This window comes from Equus asinus, chromosome 5 (assembly GCF_041296235.1).
Source record: "Equus asinus isolate D_3611 breed Donkey chromosome 5, EquAss-T2T_v2, whole genome shotgun sequence".
Classification (NCBI taxonomy): domain Eukaryota; kingdom Metazoa; phylum Chordata; class Mammalia; order Perissodactyla; family Equidae; genus Equus; species Equus asinus.
The window spans coordinates 104450525-104472157 of record NC_091794.1 but is presented as its reverse complement, the minus strand read 5'-3'; the positions used below and the strand labels follow the sequence as shown (position 1 = coordinate 104472157).

Genomic DNA, 21633 nt, shown 5'->3' with positions numbered 1-21633 from the left:
CTGAAGCTATTGTTAATAATGCCGTTGGTGTTGCTGAGAACACCCCAGGGTGCTGGTGGTTTGTGGGCCTTGTTAGTGACAGTGGACTAGCCAGATGCACCCACTGTTGGCACTTGTCATCTTGGAGAGTGTCCGCCACATGCCCCAGACTTCCTTTCTCTCAGAAGAAACTTGCTGACATTGATCCCTAGGGCAGGGTGTCCTCTTTCTCTCCTTAAAGGAGAGTTAAGAGCAAAACGTTTAACTGAAGTCTAAAACTCCCGTTTGTTAGAGAATCAATTATAGTATCCACAGCAACCTAAAATGTGTCAGCAGAGCACAGGGTGACTTCCCTAGTTCTCTGTATTTGAAGGACAAAGCTTATCCGGAGCTTTGTTTTCTGGCCACATGTTTTCATCCTCCCTCCGTCCCTCTGAGTTAATAAAGGTCAAAGAATAGAAGGATGAACTCAGGGTCGACCTGAGGCCTGTTGGCTTTCTTCCTCTGTGTGACCCCACGGGGCCTCCCCATAGCCACTCATTCAGGGGCCAAGAGCAGCCCTGCGTGAAGTGTGGCTGTGGGGGATGAAGAGGGAAGCCCAGTGTCTGGACTGATCATGTGCAGCCGTAGCCACTGCTGCTCTGTTGGTGAAACCCTGAGCTTCTCGGGTCAAGCAAATGGAAGCCTGTGGAGAGCAAGCCTTCTGCAGGCGCTGGCCAGGGAGGGGGCAGGGTATGGCTGCAGAGGAGACAGGAGCAGGGGAAGGAGTGGGTTGGCAAGGAGGAGCGCTAAGAGTACTCTGCTGTGGCCAGCTTCTCTCATCACCATGAGTTTTGGCCCTTTTCTCATGGTGACGAGTTTGGGATCAGTCTCCATTATAGGAGGGGACCCCTAGTCTGGAGCTCAGTTTTAGTTATTCTTTGATGTGCTTTCTAGATTTTGTAAAAATGTGTGTGTGTGTGTGTGTGTGTGCAATCATAATGAAACCCAAAGCCTGGGTCACTGGTTGTGGGAGGGCTGGGGGAGCGTCAGGAGAATGGAGACAGAGCTGTCTGCACAGTCACTCTCCAGGTTCCTGCTCACACCACGGTAGGGGACCCTCGTGCTCCTGCTGTGGCTTCACTATCGCCCTTGCTCCTCCTCTTGGTTGTACCCTTGGCTCTGATCTGCTTTTGGTTTGAAAAGACTTTAGAACATTTTATGTAAACGTCCAAAACATGTTATTATCTGTAGTAGCTTCAGGGTGTGAATGGGGCCCCTGGACTCAGAGAACAGAGGTCTGTGCACACTGACAAAGCTGGCCTCTCCTCTCACATTGCTGTGTGGCCGTGAGATCTTTTGGCTTTGCTGCTGGCTTTGAGAAGGAAGCTGGCAGGTAGTGTGATCTCTAGCAGATGGAGAGACTGAGCCACAAAGAAGGCAGCCGGCCTGGCCGGGTTTCCCTGCCTGCTGGGCCTGAGTTTCCTCCCCTGCGGGAAGCGCCGCACAGGAGAGCATCCCAGCTCAGAGCCACCCTTCCTCCCCAGGTTGCTCAGCCCAGATTGAGGACTTGTGCCATCTGTGGCATCTTGGAAAGGAGTCTATTTTAAAGCCTATAAAAGTGTTCCAGGATAGAAAGTGCGCTAATAATGTCAGCCACTCTGGCCCGGGTGTCAGAGCAGCTGCCCGGATGGAAAGGCCGTGGCCCTCTTAGAGGCGATACGTAAATGTCAGCTACAGCCTGTGCCAAATGGGGTGAGAGTGGGGGCTCGGGTGATGGGGTACAAGCACCCTGTCCTGTGCTGGACTAGAGGAAAGAGAAGAAGCTCAGCGGGTGTCTAGGGCACATTCCTGCTCTCCCCTGGTTGCGGTGGCCGACTTTGGGGGTCTCACCTTTGCTCAGAAGCCGTAGGCCATTTTTGAGTTTTTAAGCTGGTCTCCCAGCAAGTTCTAGCTGGCCCTGGGTGCTTCCTTTCTATGTCAGGAAGCTGTTTTCGTCTCTCTCTGTCTGTCTCTCTGTCTCTCGCTGTCTCCTCTTTTCCTCCCCTGGACCAGCTATTTTAGATTCCATACAATTTGATTAAGTGATAGTGCTGCCCCCTTGGTACTGTCCAGCCTGGGATGTGGGAAATTCTGTGCTAAGTGGCCTGAGCACCGAAAGCTGCTAGGTATTTCTAATTTTGGCATTAAGCCTTTACAAGTCTACATTCTTGGCATTGCCAACCAGTTAGACTAGAACAATAAACCCCAATTTTTGTCATGCGAGGCTGTAGTTAAAATGGCAACCGAGACCAGGCAGACACTTCCTGAGGTGCTTAGCGGGTGGCCGACTAGGGATGGGTACTCAGGGAGACATGGTGGGGGTAGGATCTGGACCCCACTCTCACAGCTACTTAGAGATACCAATCCAGGGAACGTAAAGAGAACGAGTAAGTGTTTGGCAGTGCTTTTGAAGGTGGGAAGTGAGTGTTCAGCATTGGGGGTGTGGAGCGTTTCGGGGAAGTTTCGTGGCAGAGTTGGAGCTTGTCACTCCTCGGGGTGGGCAGGATTGAGAGAGGCTGCGAGACAAGATGTGTTCTGAGTGGGGGACTCCCTCAGCCCAGAGGTGAGCAAGTGCTGGCACGTGCTCGGGTCTGGAAGGAAACCAGCCTGTCCACCAGCAGGCAGGCCTCCTGCCATCGGAGTGTTTGGTGATTACTGACCCCAGAACAAAGCTGTCCTGGGATCCCGGCCCCCAGCAGCTCCAGGTGGAGCCTGGGCTCCGAGCGACTAGTTTGGAATGTCCTCCCAGGACATCAAGTCCCAGGGGACTGCAGCTTGACAGCCAGCCTGTCGTCAGCTCTTAGTATTCCTGCCGTCATCTGTGCTCTCTCGCTGTCCCTCAGCGTTGCCGCCCCATTGTGGAAGGCTGTCACAAGACGCGGTGGAGGCAGCCAGGCCTGGGAGAGCTGTGGCAGCGGCTTCCAGGGGTCACTGCCCCTCATTCAGTGGCTGAGCTGAGAGCTCGGACGTGCATAAATTTCCACTTTAAATCTGTGAGCTCCAGGAGGAAGAGGAAAGAGTTTTTTTCTGAGTGGCCTTCAAGCCCATGGAAGTAATGACGCTCAGTTATGAAAATCAAGATCGTAGGTGTCCCTGAGGAGGCCCTTTGTGACTATTAGAGCTCCTGAAAGTGCAGTGGTGGGCTGTGGGTTCCCTGTCACTGGCCCTGCTGAGCAGAGACTGGCGGCCTCTTGTCAGAACTGGGACAGAAAGGGAGTGGGCGTGGTGAGCAAGTGCTGGAGCCCTGGCCACCTGCTCACTGTCCCGCGCGCTAACCTGCGTCCTTCGGCGCCCTCCCCTCCGTCTTCATCCGCCCGCCCGTGTCTTCCAGAGTTTACCCACGGCCTTAGCGGTGGACTTCTCAGCTGCCACTTCAGTCAGCTTTTAAGAGCATTATGTTTTCTTTGACAACCAAAGCATTGTTATGATTTTCTCTAAGCCTTAAACTACCTGAAAACTCTCACTGAAGAAAAACACTCCACGCAGTACAGTACAGGCTCTAAACTGTTTCTCTCGCTGATGCTGTGGGTCGCCGTCATGAGCTCACGTGTGTTGAGCACCCATGTCAGGGGCCTTGTGCTTTACAGCCCGCGCGGCCAGCGTCCTTCTGTTCCTAATTTACGGAGGAGGAAACAGGCTCAGGGATCGAGCGAGCTGCCGAGGTGTGCTAAGTGAGGGCGCCTGGATTCAAGGCCCTGCCTTTGGAGGCTGGCCCACCCCCTTCTGCTGGCTCAGTGGCCCGGAGCGGCCGGCCACCGGGCGTTGAGGCGAAACCCCGTGTGCCGTTCTTTTCGTTCCGTTTGGTTTAGTTCTTTAAAGAGCGGCACCTGAGCCAACGTCTGTTGCCAATCTTCCTTTTTTTTTTCTTCTCCCCAAAGCCCCCCAGTGCATAGTTGTGAGTGCCTCTGGTTGTGGCATGTGGGACGCGCCTCAGCATGGCCTGATGAGCAGTGCCATGTCCGCGCCCAGGATCCAAACCAGCGAAATCCACGTGCCTTTCTCATTTCCCCTCTTCCTTCGCAGCTTCATTGCTGTGGAGAACATCGATAGCTACTGTGTGCTCATCTCCTCCAAAGCGGTTTACTTCCTGAAAAGTGGAGACTACGTGGATCGTGAGGCCATTTTCCTGGAGGTCAAGTACGATGATCTCTATCACTGCCTCGTCTCCAAAGACCACGGGAAGGTGTATGTGCAGGTGACCAAGAAGGCAGTGAACACAAGCAGTGGAGTGTCCATCCCCGGCCCCTCCCACCAGAAGCCCATGGTGAGTGCAGTGGAGTGTCCATCCCCGGCCCCTCCCACCAGAAGCCCATGGTGAGTGCAGTGGAGTGTCCATCCCCGGCCCCTCCCACCAGAAGCCCATGGTGAGTGCAGTGGAGTGTCCATCCCCGGCCCTTCCCACCAGAAGCCCATGGTGAGTGCAGTGGAGTGTCCATCCCCGGCCCCTCCCACCAGAAGCCCATGGTGAGTGCACCTGCCTGTCTTCCCAGCCCGAGGCAGGGAGGCCCTGGAGCACCTCCGCGCACCGACCCTGTCACCAGGGATTCATTTTAGGTTCCTTTTAGGTTGGTAATCCCCAGGGGTACTGCCCCCTAGTCCTCCACACAGAAGGAGCTCAGTGTGGGTTAACCGGGTGATGCTGCCCTCCCGGCTCTACCACTAATGACCCTGGGCAGGGTCCTCGACACCACTGCCTTGGTTACCCATCGGTGCAGTGCGGGTAGTAGTACCAATGCTGATTAGTTGTGGGGACCAACTGGCATGATCCTTGGGGGGTTTTATCCCTAAAATGTGACTCTTTGGGGAGCTGACTCTAAGAGGGTGTTAGAGCACACACTGGCTTCTTTCTTGTTTCTCCTATATGACAATGGACAAAGAAGCAATATCTAGGATAGGCCCCTGCCCAGGGTTAATGCTCGATAAATATTTGTAAATAAAATTTAAGCTGTGCCTCCAACGCGTGCAGGTATTGTTGTGGTGGGATTTTTAAATAATAATGTTCCCATTAATAGCCAACATTCATTAAGGGCTCACTGTGTGCCAGGCTGGGCACTAAGTACTTCTTATATGTTATTTGATGTTGTGCTGCCATTGTCCCCCTTGACTGGTAAGGGGGCGTGGTGAGGGCAGGTGACTTGCTCAGGTTATACAGCCAACACCAGAAGGAGCTGGGGTTCAAACCCAGGTGGTGCAGCTCTGGAGCTGGCAGTCTGGAGCCCTCTGCTCTGCTGCCTCCGCTCAGAGGGACTGCTGGCTCAGCAGAAGCGTGTGTGGGGAGATGCTCGTCTCTCGCCGCGATCTGGCTTGGTGGCTTTTCACGAACCCCAGGTGTTAGTCCTGCTCATTTTCCATCTCGTATGCTAGGATTTTCAGGCCTGCATTCGAGAATGACATGTCGTTCAAAATGGCCCTGCTTATCTCTGAGTCTTTCTAGAGATCAGAAATAGCAACCAGCCTGACTGGGCCTCTCTCCCTCGACCTTCCACCTGCTCAGGAATGCACTTGGGTGTGGCTTGGCTCGTGCTGGCTCCCTCAGAGTCAGGGGCTTACATTAGGGCTGGTAGAATGGAGTTAGCCCCCCAAAGTGTGAGCAGACCAATGAGATCCTTGTTGTCGGGGGGACCCAGCCCAGCTACACTTTTGCTCCTTTTGAGGCAAGTGAACAGGAAGTGTTCTTGATGAGCAGGGTCTCAAGGGACCTGTTTGCTGATGCCTCCTCCTCTTTGGCCATCGCCAGACTTTAGTGTGACCCCAAAGGTCCAATCCCCTATCCTTGCTTCATGTTCCCACAGCAGCTCCTCGCCGCCTCGGAGCTGAACCTGCTTCTCAGTGGCAGGGAGTCCCAAATGTCAGGTGGCTACACAGTCACCTGGGGAATATGTTGAAGATACAGATTCCAGGAATCCCCCACCGTACCTTGAATCAGCATTAACTAGGCGTAGGGCCCTGGGCATCTGTTTCTTAAAAGTACACCCATGCTGGTCTGATTTGCAGCCAGGCTGGGAGCTGCTGCCTGGGTGGATTTAAATTGCCCATGCTCTGTGATTCCGCTTGGTTCCCCCACCTCAGGGGCAGGTTACTCATTCTGTTCTGCTCTTCAGGTCCATGTGAAATCAGAGGTCCTCGCTGTCAAGTTATCACAAGAAATAAACTATGCAAAGAGCCTTTACTATGAACAGCAACTCATGTTAAGACTCAATGAAAATCAAGAGCAGTTGGAGCTGGACTCCTGAAAAATCCAGCTGTCGAGACAGACGCTCCCAGACAGAACCCAACCAATCAGGAGGAGAGAGGCCAGGAGGCTCGGCTTAAATTAGAGGCAGACCGGAATAAGGCTTGGGGGATGGGAGCAAGGACAAGGGAGAGTAAAACCGATGAGGGGGATACCGGTGGAAACCATATTAATTTGTGAGGCGGGGGGAGAATGTTACTTTAGGTTATGGGGAAGTAATTTTTAAAAGGTATTGGTTGAATAACGTAAAAAGAAAAGTGTACTGAGATGAATCTAATTTTTAGATTGCCCTGTATTTTGTTAACATGTATATATGTACAACCGTGTGTCTGTAAATATATAGGAGCATTTCTGAACAGGGCCTGTGATGTGTGTAAAGGTTTGTTAACTGTAAAGTAATATAAAATTATATTGGATCTTCTAATTGCACTAACTACACGTCTAATTCAGGGTACTTGCTCTAAAAGGGTGTTTCTTGAAAGTTGAAGAATGTTCTGTCTTCGTTTTGGAAACCAGAGTATTCACAGTAAAGTGGACTGAGGTGAGATCGAAGGTGTTCACGAGGGATGCCTTTGGGGCTTGTGGGTACCCTGGGTCCACCCGGGCTGGAGCTGCGAGCTGGGGTGCTCAGAACCAGGGCCGCCCCACCTTTAGAGAGAGACGTGGGAGAGTGGCTTGGAAAGCAGTCTTTTATTTATTTCTCACCCCTGTTTTAAAGATCTTAGATTATCACAAATTATTTTTTGTCTGTCTTATCTACTTGGCTTTCTCGTGACCAGTCTTGCCAAACTTGGAGGTAAAATTGTTTCCCATTATTGCACACTCACACCAGCATTATAAGCTTTTCTTGGGTTATTATCAGAGAAGATCACTTTGAAGCACTGGTAGGCTCTGCTGATTTAGAAGGAAAAAATCCCAGAGAACTATTTGTTTTAACAAATCAAAAATCCGTAATAAGAATGCTTTCCTTCCTGGGCAACAGCAAAGGAGAAGGTCCTGGGACTTTTTTCTTTTTAGTAAAGCCACAGGCAGGCACCCAACTCCGCAGCCCTGGGGGCACGGTGATCACAGCACCAGGGTGAGAAGAGAGAGGGAGAGAGTCTCAGAAAAGGGAATGAAATATGAGTATTAAAAAGCTGTTTTTGTAAGTTTTTCATGGAACCAAGACTGGCCAAAACATCTCTTGTCCTTGGTTTGAAATTCCATTAGCAAGGCCTGGTGTGAGGGCCCTCCTTCCTGGGTCTTGTTCCTGTTGTTCTCTTTTCTGTAAGGAATAAACATGCTGGAGGCAGAGGGGAAGACCTCACTCTAGAATGAATGACTAGCTTTGTGATTTTAAATTTTTATTTTAATAAAGCTGATCAATTTCTACAACCTTTCATGCGTAGCTGAGATCTAAAATGACTCAGATCAGTGGATGTGCGGAAGCTTTTAGTGTTTATAACTCATGACCCAAATCCTTCCAAGACACGAATGAAGCCGATCTTTCTCTGTCTCTCTCCCTCTCCTTTCCCCCCTTGTGTGCGTGCGTGTGTGCGAGTGTGTGTGTCCAAAGAAGCAAGAAGGGAGCTTCAGCTCGAGTGCTTTAGCTAAATAGCATCTTTAAGGATTGTTTGAACCCCGAGGTTTGCATAGTCTTCACTGAACTCTAAGTTCGCGGATTGCAGAATTGAAGCTTGGCTTTTGAAGGGTTGGGTTGCATTTCCAGTTGGTTGGTTGGTTTTTTTCCTGCTGGGTGGCAGTCATGGTTGTTGCGGTGCTCATACACAAGACCCACAGCGGGATGGCCGAGTGTCGCCTCCTACAGGTCTTCTGGTCCTCCTCAGCAGCCTCCCTCCGTGCGCCCCACAAAGGTGGCTTGTGGCTTCTGTCTTCAGTAACCCACCACCTGAGACCATGATCTCTCGAAGATGAGACTCTCAGAAAGGTTGATTGTCTGTGCCAGTGAGCCTTCTGTCACTTTCTGGAATGCAGTCACTCGCAGTTTCTGTACTGAATTAAGGAGCTTGGAATTATTAAGTCTGCCTTCTGCCCAGCAGCACCTGGGCCTTCCCAGCTCTAACTGCAGAAAGTGGGCTGAGGGCTGCGCTGTGGAACAGTGCTTCCGGGAGGACTTGGGCGTGTTCCGAGGCCCCCCTCCAGACCCCTTTCTAATTTTAATCAGCTCTTGAAGTAGTTGCCCATCTCCTCTGATTGCACAACCCCTCTGACAGTTGCGCCTTAGAAGAGGCAGATGTTAAAATAAGATCCAAAGACCAAATGGGGTGAGGCTGGAGGGGGGTGCCGCTGAGGGGGCCTGGCAAGCTCTCCTCTGCCCTCGCGGCCCTCCTGCCAGGCGCCGCCATCAGGGCTCAGGGGCTTTAGATGTCGTTACCTGGTTTGCCAGCAAGAAAACCCACAGCCCCAGAGGCAGCACCCGGCCCCTTGAACGCTGAATTGCTCTGGAGCCAGTAATGTCCGAGACTTTGCTATGATAATTTCTACCGATTTTCCTGCTGCCTCATACACAGTTCCTCTCTGAGGAAAGTAAAGTAAATTGAATAAGGAGAAATTGGATCAGGAGAAATCAGAAGCCATCCGAATGCCCTGACCCAGCACAGTTGGCCAGCCCACAGCACTGCCTAACCATAGCCGCTTTTCTTTGCCCACTGAAAAGGCTGCCCAGAGGCCAGCGTGTCCCCACACCCCAGCCTGGCCCTCGCGAACCGGAAACAGGAAAGCAGCTTCTTGGCAGCCCCGGGGCGTCTTGCTGCTCGCTGGGGACTCACCTCAGTGTTCAGAAGGCTCCAGGGCCGCTTTGTTCTTAAACATCATCTGTGCCTCAAAATACCATAGTAGCTGCTTGATAAAATTCTGAAAATAAAATATCTGGTTCTCCATGGTGTAAACATTATTACACACAGTCATCAATCTGCTAAAACTCTTTAATCTGTTTCTCGTATCAGAGTTGTTATTTTTCTTCCTGTGGAATAAAATGCTTTGTTGACTTCCCAGACAAGCTGTTTTCTTCTGGTTTCTTGGTGATTCCAGAACCATCGCCAATGACAAATGCCAGACATCTTACAACATTCACGATAGCACGCAGCCTTTCCCCTCATCCAGGGAAGCACGGCACTAGGGCAGACGCCGCACCTTGAACGTTACTTCACTTTCGACGAGTAAGCAGCACTTTCCCTGGCCCGGAGCCTGGCCGTGTGCTGGCTGCTTCTCATCCCACCCCCGAGGTTACGGGTGTGGGCTCTGGGAGGATGCAAGTTGCCATTTCCTGAGAAGGGGAGACTTCGGGAGGGGCAGGTTTGGTGCTCACTTTGGACATGTTAAGTTCAAGGTGCCTGCTTGATGTCCACTGGAGGAGTGGAGAAGGCCGTCGGCCATACGAATCTGGAGTTCACGAGAGAAGTCTGGGCCGAAGGCGCCAATTAGGACTCATCGGCACGCAAATGACAAGGGAGCCTGGATGAAATCCCCAAAGGAGAGAGTGGGAGCAGCAAAGAGAAGAGGCCCCAGATCTGAGCCCTGGGGCTCCCCAACATTCAGAGTTTAGGCAGATGGAGAGGAAGAGCAAGGGAGACAGCAGGATCGTCCAGAGACATAGGCATGAAGCCAGGAGGGTGTGGATCCTGGAAGCCGAGCCAGAAAGGTTTCAAAGAGGAGGGGAGATGAATTATCAAATGCTGCTGATCACTTGATAGGCTGAGGACCAGAAATGCTGGATTTACAGCACGAGGCCACTGGAGTCCTTTCTAAGAGCAGTTATAGTGGAGTGCTGAGGGTGAAAGTTGGATTGCAGTAGATTCAAGAGAGAAACGGAAGGAGAGAAATTGGAGAAAACGACTATTGACAGCTCTCTGGAGTAATGTGGCCATAAAAGGGAGGAGAGAAACGTCTGGTACTTGGAGAGAGAAGGGGTGATAAGGAGGGCAGTGAAAGGAGAGAAGGGAGACTGGCCAGCCAGGGAACTGGGTGGATGTGGGGAAGTTTCAGGAGATTCTCATGTGATTGCTGCTGTTTCCACGAGGGGATCAGCGGAGAGTGAGCATGGGGCCGGAGGTGATGGGGATTTGGAGTCAAGGAGAGGCTGTGGTTTAGGACAGTGGGAAAGAGAGCGGACCAGGCAGCTGCGGTACGTCTGCCAGGCAGCACGAAGGGCCTGTCCGAGGCTGGCGATCCTGAATTTAAGGTGAGACCACGCAGCCTGGCTGTGCTTTTCTCCAGCCGCACTTGGGTCCAGTTCAGCGTGGAGGAGGCAAAGCATTGGATTTAATCGAGGAATCTTGTCCCTCGCCCATTCGCATACCCCATCCACCACTGCCCACTTGAACTCAGCAGGAGCCAGACAGAAGTCCAAGAGCTTAGGGAAGGGAGGGGCTACAGTTTCCAAACCAAAGCCCGGCATCCAGAGAACATGCCCTTTCTCAGTGGGAGAGACCGTGGGAGTTGTGGCTAACGCCCCCGAATGAGAGCGCACAACTGGAATATTTGAGGGGCTCCCAGGGCCGTGGGGCACTGTTTGAAGACAGGCTGTCCAAGCACTCTGGGGCGTGGAGAAGCAGTTGGCATAGAAAGGGTGTGCGTGAGACGTCTACCTTCCTCCAAGCCCAGCGTGCCACCTCGCAGGTGCCAGTTCACTGTGAAGACCAGGGCCTGAGGAGCAATTGTTGATCCAAGCTGCGTTTCTCCGGCTGGGAGATGATTCCAGCAGTTGTAGACACCGGAGAAAGAAAAAAAGAGCTTGCTGTGGAATAATCCTGTTGAGACTTTGAAAAATTAGTTTTAAAATTTTTTGTACAAAGACAAAACAAAAATATAATTTCACATATATATCATACGAGGGCAGTTATTGCAGTATTTTCCTTTTTACTCCCCCCACATCACCCCTATCTATTCCACTTCAATCTAATAACCTCGTATATTATTGCTCATATTCTCCTTATGCTCATGTAATTATATTCACGTTGTGTATACACAGATACAAATATTCATATATGGTTTCCTAACATTTGTTTCTATAAAGTTAGGATCATATATACTTTTTTGCACCTTCTCAGTGTTGCCTTCAGGTTGGTGTAACTATTCTCTTAAATGCTGCTTGATAATGGATGGTGTAAATATTCTGTAATTGACTCAACTCGTCCTGCATCCCGGGCATTCACTTCGTGTTCAGTCCATCCCACCCTGCCCCCCATGAGCTGGGCTGCATAAGCATCCTCCTATTTATGGACTTGTGCACTGATTTTATTTCTGTGCAGTAGATTCTCAGGAGCCGATTGCCTGAGAGGGTATCTGCAAGATCGCTTTCCAGAAATGCTGGTGGGGCGTGGGAGGGCTGCAGCCGTCTCTGAGTGCCCTTTCCTCGAGCCTCCACCAGAAGTGTTTACCAGTCTGATGGATACAAAGTGGGATCTCATTCTTTGTTTTCCATTTCCTTAGCAGTGAATCTGGCCACCTTTTCATTTGTAGGAATTTAAGTTAGGAATGGCTGCTGGACTAGAGCAAATGCCCTTCTGGCATCAATTATTATGATCATATTGTTTTTTCTCCATTAGTTTTTTTTAGTAATACGTTATGTTGATACATTTCCTGATACTGCACCACCCTTAGTCCCTGGAATCAGCCCCATTTAGTCATAATGTGTTAATTTGTTATTCTTTTGATACATTTCCTGATTCTATTTGCTAATATTTTGAGATTTTGCATCTTTAAAGTGAGAGGGTCTATAATTTTCTTTTTTCTTGGTATCTTCAGCAGATGTTAGAATTAAAATTATACTGCCTTCACAAAGCGAATTGGGGAGATTTCCACCCTTTTCTATGGCTTGCAATACTTAGATTACATTAGAATTTCCTGTTCTAGGTTTTTAAAGTTAGATGAGAGGCTGCAAACCCATCAGTTTCTAGAATCTTTTTCAATATTTCCCTTTAAGCATCAACGCACTGTGTCCTCTGCTAATTGGAGTATTCAAGTTTCCCATTTCTTCATAGGTAGATTTTGGTAGCATGTTTGGTTTTTAGAAATCACCCAGTTCTCATAGGTTTTTTTAATTTGTTACTATACAGTTGCGTATATTGTCTTAAAATTATTTTCATACTTCCTGTATCTGATTATTCCTCTTCTCATTCCTGATCTTGCGTATTTTTACTCTATTATTTTCATAACTAAATTTTTGAGGAAGTTAGTGGTCTGCTCAAAGAACCAGTTTGACATTTGTTTCTTTTTGCGACTTGGTATTTATTAGTCTATTGATTGCATCTTTAATATTTGGTTCCCACTACTGGCTTGTTTTGATTTATTTTACTGTTCTTTTCTTTCTAAGAGAAGTGCTTAGTTTTATTTTGGTATTTTTTCACCTTCTTGAATAATGATGGCATTTTAAGGTTATACATTTTCCTCTGAATGCAGCTTTATTTACCTCAGAGATTTTGGTATTAAGTGTTCTTTCATTGCTTTCTAGGGAGTTTTGAGTTTTACTTTTGGTTTCTCTGATCTAAGAGGTACCTAGGTATATATTTGTAATTTCAAAATATTAAAAACTTTTAGCTTCTTCGAATTTCATTGGGTTATAATCAGTAAATGTAACCTGTAGGTTTCTACATTAAAAAAATATCTGTTGTGGTTTTCTTTTTGTAAGTACTCGACCAGTTTTTATGAATGTTCCATGAACATATGAAATAAAAATATATTCTCTTTGAGGTATGCAGAGACAGGTAGGTAGGTTGGCTGGCCAGCCGGCCAGATGGATGGATGGATGGATGGATGGATGGATAGATAGTTAGATAGATAGATAGATAAATAGATAGATAGATAGTTAGATAGATGATAGATGGATGCATAGATACAAACTTATAGCCAAAAACGTTTATAGACTATATTAATCAAATCCTGTGTGATCTTACTTATTTTTCTGTGTGTAAGAGAGCTCTGACCTACATCTTCAAGTGGCAGAGAAGCAGTTTCTAACTAGCTGTGCTCCTCTGGAGCGGTGGTAAGTGCTTAAGCAAACAAAGTTAGAAGAAAGAAGGAAACACAGCAGCCTTAATTAAACTGCCTCCAAGTAATCCAGCTGGAACTTTAGAAGGATTTGATGCTGGAACAATGGCCCTACTGAGCTGCCTTCCCTTTGCCCAGGAGCTGGGCCCACCCACTTGTTGCTCTTAAGACAAGCCAGACCATGTTCTCCCACAGTCCTTACCCAAGCAGCACGCCCAGTGTAAATAGTTCCCAGGGGGTAATAAAACTTCACACCTCGTGCTTGTTCTGGTCTGACTCAAAAGCACAAAAAAGTCATGGGTACATTTTGCCTTGGAGGAAATGTATGGATCTAGACCAACTTGACCTTAGAAACCCTGGGCAAGCAAGCCCCAGAGGGAGGTGGCGTCGGGGGGTGGGGGAGAAGGTGCTGAGGTAACTCCTAGGGCCACTTTAGGGGGCAAAGTCCCACCTTTAGGGCTTGTTTTCCCAAGGCACTTACCTTCAGGGTACACGGAGACTTCCAGGAAGTGTGGCCAAACCTGCAGAAAGGCAGCTCTCCGTCCTGTTTGATGGTTGGTCGCCAGAGACCACCTGTCCCTAGGAGTTCCCAGACAGCACAGGCATTCCAGATCACTGAGCCTCTGGCCCTGCAGCACCAGGGAGGCACTGCCAGCCCTGCTGTGAGCATCTGCCTGGGTGCCAGGCTGGGTACTGGGAGCCAGAGATATGCAGTAAATAGGGTGGCACTCTCACTGCCCTCGTTGGGCTAGTGGACATCAGAGTGGGGCAGACAAGACTTCACTGGGGAAGGAACAAATAGCCAGAGTCCAGAAGGGCTGAGAAGAGCTAGTGAGGCAAAGAGGAAAGGGCAGTGCATGTGTGATATCTTGGATGTAAGGAGCTGCTGGGCACATCTGGCGACCAGGATCTCCAGACTGGAGTGCAGTGAGACGAGGCTGGTGGGAGGTGGCCAGGGGCTAGATCGTGTTGGACTTTGTAAGCCATATGGGGAAAGGTTTTAAGCAGAGGATTTCACTGTAAGATTGGCATCTCAAAAAATACCATTCTGGCTGCAAAGTGGAGAGTGGGTGCAATGAGTCAAGAGTGGAAGGCTGTTGCAGTAGTCCCGGTGAGAAATCATGGAGGCTGGGACCAGGAGCGGGTGGTGGGGACGGGAGAAGTATATGGACTTGGGATATGTTTTCGAGGAAGAATAGATGGGGCCGAGTGATTGATTTAATGTAGAGGATTAGGGAAAAAGAGGTATCAAGGGTAGTTTCCAGGTTTCCAGCTTAAGTAACCAGGTGCCCAGTGATGTGATTGCTGAGATGGGAACATTCAAGGAAGAGCTGGATGTTCATGGCTGATGTCCATTTACAGACTGTTAAAGGTTTGTTGAATGTTAAATGAATAAATGAATGTCTCAGGTTGTGGGCATATTTGGTTTGAGATGTCGGTGACCTCTGAAATGGAGGCGGGAAGCAGGCAGTTTGGGACTGCAGAGAGAGTGGTAGGCCTGTGAGCGGTGTTTGGCGTCCTGGGAGTGGATTAGATTCTAGTGAGAGTAGAGCGCGAGGAGACGAGGGCCTGGACGAAGCCCTGGGAGCGCCAGCATTTAGTGGGTGCATGTGGGGGTGTGAGGCAGTGCAGGAGACTGAGAACGAGTGCCTGGAGATGTGGGTGGAAAAGCAGAAGGGGCTGTGTCAAGAAAGTAGTCGGATATAGTTGGTGGGGTTGAATGGTGCTGAAAAGTCGAGTAAGACGGATGCTGGATTCAACAGGATGGGACAGCGCCTGTAAGGAAAGCCTTGTTGGAGCTGTGGGAGCAGAAGCTAAGTGAGAGGTGGGGGGCAGATGGCAGGTCAAGTAGAGATAGGGAGTACCCTCTGTGACAGAGTGGCAACAGAACGGTCAGCCCAGGACAGTGACATACCGAGGGTGGGAGTGGCTGCCTGGGTGCCTGTAGACAATTAAAGAACAGTCACAAAACTGTGCCTAAAAGCCAGTCTGCTTTTTGTCACGTGCACTTGGCAATTCTAAACAAACTCGGAGATAAAATTCTCCTCCCCTTTTAACCTTTAGTGGGTTTAAGTTCTGTTGAGTTTTAATAGTATATATGTAAGCTTCAAATTAGCACATTTGTATTACTTATCCTGTAATAAACCGCGTATTCCACATGACCATTAACTCTGAGAACTCGCAGTTCTGCCGTGGGCCCCGCCACGCACACACTGAGCTATACACCTGCATTTGGGGAGGAAGCGCTAATGATGTGGGATCGCTCAAGCCGACTTTGGGCACAGTTCAACCCCCGTGAGACTACATATTCCTGCATTTAAATGGTATATTTGAAGTAAACGATGATCGACCGTGATTGTGAAGATGACACAATAGAAGTCGAGTTAGTCGGCCTCTGTCGTTCTGTGTGGCCGCTTGCAGTTTTTATTTGCATTTGAAATTTTAAACGATGAAACAGTGCAGACTGAAGTGTAATCTTTTTGTTTGGAAAATGCAAATTTTAGTTCACAAATTAAATATAAAGAAAGTAAAACATTATATCAGTGGTATGATTTATTAGTTGCAGATGTATTGATTTTACTAAAATTCACTTACTAAAGTTACTGGACGATTACTTAAGTAAACATTTGTCATAGTTCTATAACCAAAAACATCAAAAAATCAAACCATCAAGTAAATATAAAAATATAAATATAAAATATATGTAAAAAGATTAAGTAGTTATGCCCTTTTTGTACTATAATACTTATTTAATTTTTACTGGCATAATTATTTCAAAATTTCAATAAAATGTTTTCATTGTCTGCATTTCTTTTCTTTCCTTTTTTTTGTTTTTGGTTGATGAATATTGGCCCTGAGCTACCATCTGTGCCAATCTTGCTGTATTTTGTGTGAGGGACACCACCGTAGCATGGCTTGATGAGTAGTGTGTAGGGCCACGCCCAGCATCTGAACCCATGAACCCTGGGCCACTGAAGTGGAGCGTGCAAACTTAACCACCACACCACCAGATCAGCCCCTGCATTTCTTGTTACTGTTATCCATTTCATTCATGATTATTACTGGAAATAATTTTCCCTACTCGAGGAGGGAGTGTTAAAAAATGATCTTCTGGGTTTCAAGTGCGCTAGGTCCACCACGGGCCCAAGGTGAGGATCCTTGGGGATGTCGAGGTCTGCCCTCCTGAAGATGGGCTAGGGATGGGGTCTGACAACTAGAGAATCCAGACTGAGCCAAAGGCCCCTGATGACGCTGAGGAGAGGATTTCACAGAAGGATTGGAACACGGAGCACATCTTCAGCGCAGCCTAAAGCAGGGGAGGAAAAGGCAAATGAGAGAGGTGAGATCTGGAATGAGAAAACCCTGAACTCGAATTTTGTACTAGTTTGGAATGAACTGTTTCCTGATCTGTTCCCCACCATGACCCACCCCACATGAATCCTGTCCCCGGAGGCAACTGCTTTCAACTCTTTTCCAGTTTCTCCTTGTTGGCCTCCTTTTTTCCAAATACCACATTTCTACCACCTGTTCTTGATTTCTTTCCATCAGAGGAGTTATCTAGTGATTTTTATACTGTGGAGGGTTAGGATTTGGTTCGTTCAACCCACCGCAACCCTTCAAAATGCTCCACGTTGAAAGAAAAGAAGAGGGGCATCATTACAGACCCTATAGACACTGAAAGAACAGCAAGGGAATGTTATGAATAACTTTTTGCCTTTAAATCTGACAACTCAGATAAAATGGACCCATTTCTTAAAAGGCGCAAATTACCAAAATTGATGGAAAAAAATAAAAGAATCTGAATAGCCCTGTATCTATTAAAGAAAATAAATTTGTCATTAAAAACCTCCCACAAAGAAAAGTCCGGGCTCAGACCGCTTCGCTTGTGAATTCCATCAAAGATTCATGAAAAAATTGGTATCAATCTTGCAGACAATAGAGGAGAAAGCACTTTCTAAATCATTTTACAAGGTCAGTATTACTCTGTTACCACAATCAGACAGAGGTTTTACAAGAAAAGAAAGTTAAAGACCAATATCCCCGTGGACATAGACGCAAAATTTCTTAACAAATTTTTGGCAAATGAACACAATAAGTCATGCAACCCCATTGGAATACGCAAACATTTCAACAAACACTTTGAAAGGAAATGTACCAAAGGCCAAAAAGCATATAAAAGTGTACACTGCCACTCTCAGGAAATGCAGATTAAAACCACAATGAAATACCACTGCACACCTGTTAAATAATTTAATAAAATTAAAGTGAAAACGTCTGACAACAGTAGGTATCGGCAAAGACATGGAGCACGTGGATCCCTCTTACGTTGCTGTGGGAATGTGAAATAGTTGGACAAACAACCTGGCAGCTTCTCAAGAGTTAAACATACACTCACCGTATGAGCCGTCACCGCTGCCCCTAGGTATCTGCGCGAGAGAAATGGAACCATGTGCACACAGACTTGTACACAGATGTTTAATCATAATAGCCAAAAACCAGAAACTCCACCAACAGGTGAAGGATAAACAGATTGGAGTATAATGTAAGGACGGAAGATACTCAGCAGGCGACATGAACAGACTGCTGACACACAAAGCCACTGGATGAATCTGGAAAGTATGCCAAGCAAAGAAGGGTGGCTTCCAGTGCACGCTCTAGAAAGAACTGTGTTGGTGTGGAGGACGGATTGAACGGGAGTGACCAGAGCGAGGAGTCCTCCTTCGAGAACTACTGAAATAGTCGAGGTGAGAGAAGACAAGAGGGATTAAAGTAGGGAAATGGAGAGAAAACAAGAGACACGAAGGAGTCCCCCTGGCACTTTGACGGGGTGTGTGACTGCAGGGAAAGGGACGAGGACAGCAGCGCCTCTTAGAGTGGAGTGGTGGACCTTACCCGTTGTTGCCTGATGAGAATCGATTCTCTCTCCTGGAAGCAGACCCTAAATTCCTTTTGGGGAACAGTCTCTAACCCACTCTGTCCTTGTATTTCCAGAGAGGCTCCACCTCAGCCTAAGCATGTCATTCAGTACCTGGCCAGTTACACAACCGGGTCTTCCTGGATACAGGGATTAGTTCCAGAATGAACACTGGATCCAGTCAGAGTGAATCCCAGGGACTTGGACTGAAGTTACCAGGAAGAGGTGTTTTCTTCCCACTGCACTTGAACCTGGAAGAGATGAGCCTGGAGCTGCCAGGAACCAGCATGTAAGGAGGGCCTACCCCAGACTGCAGCAAACGGAGAGAGACCCACCTGAGAGATGAAGAGAGGCCAGGTCCTGAGGACGTCACTTAAGGCCCTGGGCTTTGCTTAGTCCTAAGTTCAAGGGTCCATTTACGGATGCAGGTGGCTTGCAACAGAAAGGGCCTTGACTGCTCTACTTGAAGGTGGAGAACTGGGAGAGGATGGGAAGGTGATGAGTTTCATTTTGGACACATTGATCAGGGGGCCCGTGGATCATCCAGTTGGCAGTGTTGGAAAGATAGAGGCGTGTGATTCATTCCTTTGGAGACGATAGTTTAAATCAAGCATGGAGTAAATGATGGTGCTCAAAGGGCCTAAAGTGAGAAGAGACGCGGGGCAAGGTCAGAACCCTGGGAGACCTAATGGAGGGACGGAAAGAGGAGGAGCAGCCAGGAAAGGTCAGTAAGGAGTTGGGGGATGGCAAACGGAATGTTCTAGAGGAAAGGGCTGAGGAGGGAGAGACTGGGCAATAGTGTCCCGCTCTGCTCTGAGGTCAAGTTGAGCAAGACTGAAAAGAAGCCAGTGGCTTGGGAAAGGAAGCCATCGGTGACTTTCTCCCCAGCAGTTCCGGGAGTGGTGGGTGTTGAAATAGGATCCAAAGGTGAAGGAGTGAGTGTAGGTGTCTCTTTAAAATCTGACCATAGGAGAGAGAGTGAGTTGCTTTAAAAAGAGCAGGGGTCGGGCCTGCTTGTGGACAGGAAGGAAGCAGCCGCGGAAAGGGGCCTGGCAGAGGAGAGAGGGAATGATGAGGGATGGGTGGGCTGAGGAGAAATGGAATCTTAGGGGCCTGGGCAGAAGGCCTGACAGCGAGCAGCAGGCCTCTTCTGAGGCCTGTCCCGTTCCCTCATAGCTGGAAGCTTGGTGCCGGTTGGCCCTGTCGTCTCCCCTCCGAGGACTCCCTGTCAGCCTCAGGGAAGGTTAATTCAAGTCTATTCAGCCATGAAAATTCGGGAGCATCTCATGCTGCTTCTTGGCCCCACTGGAGTGCCCTGGGGGTCAGAAGAGGCAAGAGGGCATCTGTTTCTCCCTTGTTTGGGCTCCAGGAGCCTAGCTTTGTTTGCTAAACACCAGCATCGGATTGGGCAACTCTGCAAAGGAAGCCAAGGCTTCTGGCCAGCTGCCCAGGGTGTTTAAAGTCGCAGGCACAGAGGCAGATGTGTACGTGGACAGGCCGCATGTGAAGCAGGACCCCGGAAGAGCAAGGCCTCACGGGCCAGGTCTGGCCCAAAGGCTCCCTGGGCCCGTCTGTCCCAGCGCTCCTCAGCACAGGAGTTAGTGGTCACAAACTTCAGCCAATTTATTTCAGAAGATGACAACAGTTACGTTAATAAAAGCTGAGGTGTTGGGAGAAGGGGCATCCTGTCATCTTGCAGCTCACATTCTGATCCTCAGCTTTATTCCATTAATCTAGTTATCTCATCAAGAGAACCCTCGCTAATGGCTAAAGAGAATGTCTGTGAATATTAGTTTTAATTCAATAACTCATAATATTTAAAATATGTCAACAGATTGAAAATAGAAATGGTGAATAATTGGTTGCAAACTATCTCTACAGGTGGCAGAGCGTAGCTTTTCCATCTTAAGCACAAAATAGGTACTTAGCGAATGTGATCAGCAGACGCATCCACAGCCCACCTCTTGTCTGCTGAGCCTAGCTTATGGTCAAATTGTTGGTCTGAATGTTCTTCAGATTTTCTTGATGGAATTCCTGAAAGACCTCTATCTAAAAGATAAAATGTAATATTTAGGAAAAGAACAGGAAGCAGTGGACTACATTGAATGTTGTTTGTTAAACGTTTTCTCCTGCCCCCTGTGTTTTTATTTATGGTTACTTTATCTTTTTCCTCTCTCCCATTCTTATCATCAGTATCCAGTTTCCTGGTTTCTTGTATATTTTTCCAGGGAGATGCACACACAGACTAGATATAGATACAGATATAAATATATAGCTATAGATAGAGGTACAGGCAAATATATATACTCCTCTCCCTCTTTTTATTTTTATTTTTTTACAAAAATTTCAGCATAGCACTTCCTTGCTTTTTTCACTTAATGATATGTCTTGGAAATCATTCCGTGTCAGCACATAAGGAGCTTTCTAATTTTCTTGACAATAATGCTGGGAAAACATAGACGGCCGCAGGAAGAGAGGAAGACCAAATATGAGATGGACTGACTACATAAAGGAGGCCACAGGCATGAGCAAAGAAGCTGAGCAGGGCTGTTGAGCACAGGACATTGTGGACGTCACTCAATCACGGGGTCACCAGGGGTTGGAGCCAACTTGATGGCATGTAACACACACAATTTTCTTGGAAAGCAGAATGATTTCCATTGTATGGATATACCGTAATTGATTTAACCAATCCCCTACTGATGGCCACTTAGGTTGTTTCCAGTCTTGTTGCTGTTACAGACAGAACTGCAGTGAATCATCTCTACAGACCTAGTTTTTCATCGTGTAAGTTAAAGTCGCAGGAGAGAAATTTCTTGATCCTTTGCTCGTTTGTAATTTTGATAAATATTGCTAAATTAACTTTCATAGAGTTTGTATCAATTTACGAATTGAAATGAATGAGAGTGCATTTCCCCACACCCTTACCAATGTAATGTGTTGGCAAATTTTTTGATGTTTGCCTATTTAGGGGAAATGAGTATCTTGGTGTAGTTTTGGGTTTTTTTTTAAAGATTTTATTTTTTTCCTTTTTCTCCCCAAAGCCCCCTGGTACATAGTTGTATATTCTTCATTGCGGGTCCTAGTTGTGGCATGTGGGACGCTGCCGCAGCGTGGCTTGATGAGCAGTGCCATGGTGCACGCCCAGGATTCGAACCAATGAAACACTGGCCTGCAGTGGAGCACGCGAACTTAACCACTCGGCCACAGGGCCAGGCCCTCTTGGTGTAGTTTTAATGTGCACTTCTCTTATGAGAAAAAGAGTTGTTTCCTTTTCTGTGAACTGATTACTTTAGAAAATATTTTCATCCTTACGTGTTATTGTAAAAGACTGAAACAAATCCCTAAATATCCAAAAAATTATATATAATACATAAATATATATAATATAATAAAATATATATGAAAGTTATAAAAGCAGCACTTTCGTCCCAACCTCTTGTGTTGGAGAAGCTCACTGTGACCAGCTTGAATTATCTTGGGACAGAGATCTGGAGAA

The 21633-nt window shown here is 47.8% G+C and overlaps 1 protein-coding gene and 1 non-coding gene across 8 annotated transcripts in view; both read left to right on the top strand.

Moving 5' to 3' along the window:
- Positions 1–7606, top strand: part of VPS13D (vacuolar protein sorting 13 homolog D) — a 245422-nt gene extending 237816 nt beyond the window's left edge. For all 7 annotated transcript variants that reach the window (XM_070511027.1, XM_070511026.1, XM_070511025.1 and 4 more), the window contains 2 exons: positions 4024–4264; positions 6102–7606. In XM_070511027.1, the coding sequence (XP_070367128.1) occupies positions 4024–4264; positions 6102–6233 (373 nt within the window). In that variant the 3' untranslated portion in view covers positions 6234–7606. The remainder of the gene's footprint in view (positions 1–4023; positions 4265–6101) is intronic.
- LOC123286160 (small nucleolar RNA ACA59) lies at positions 4614–4758 on the top strand. Its single transcript, XR_006528433.1, has one exon. It is a non-coding gene; the product is annotated as a small nucleolar RNA ACA59 (small nucleolar RNA).
- Positions 7607–21633: the final 14027 nt, after the last annotated feature.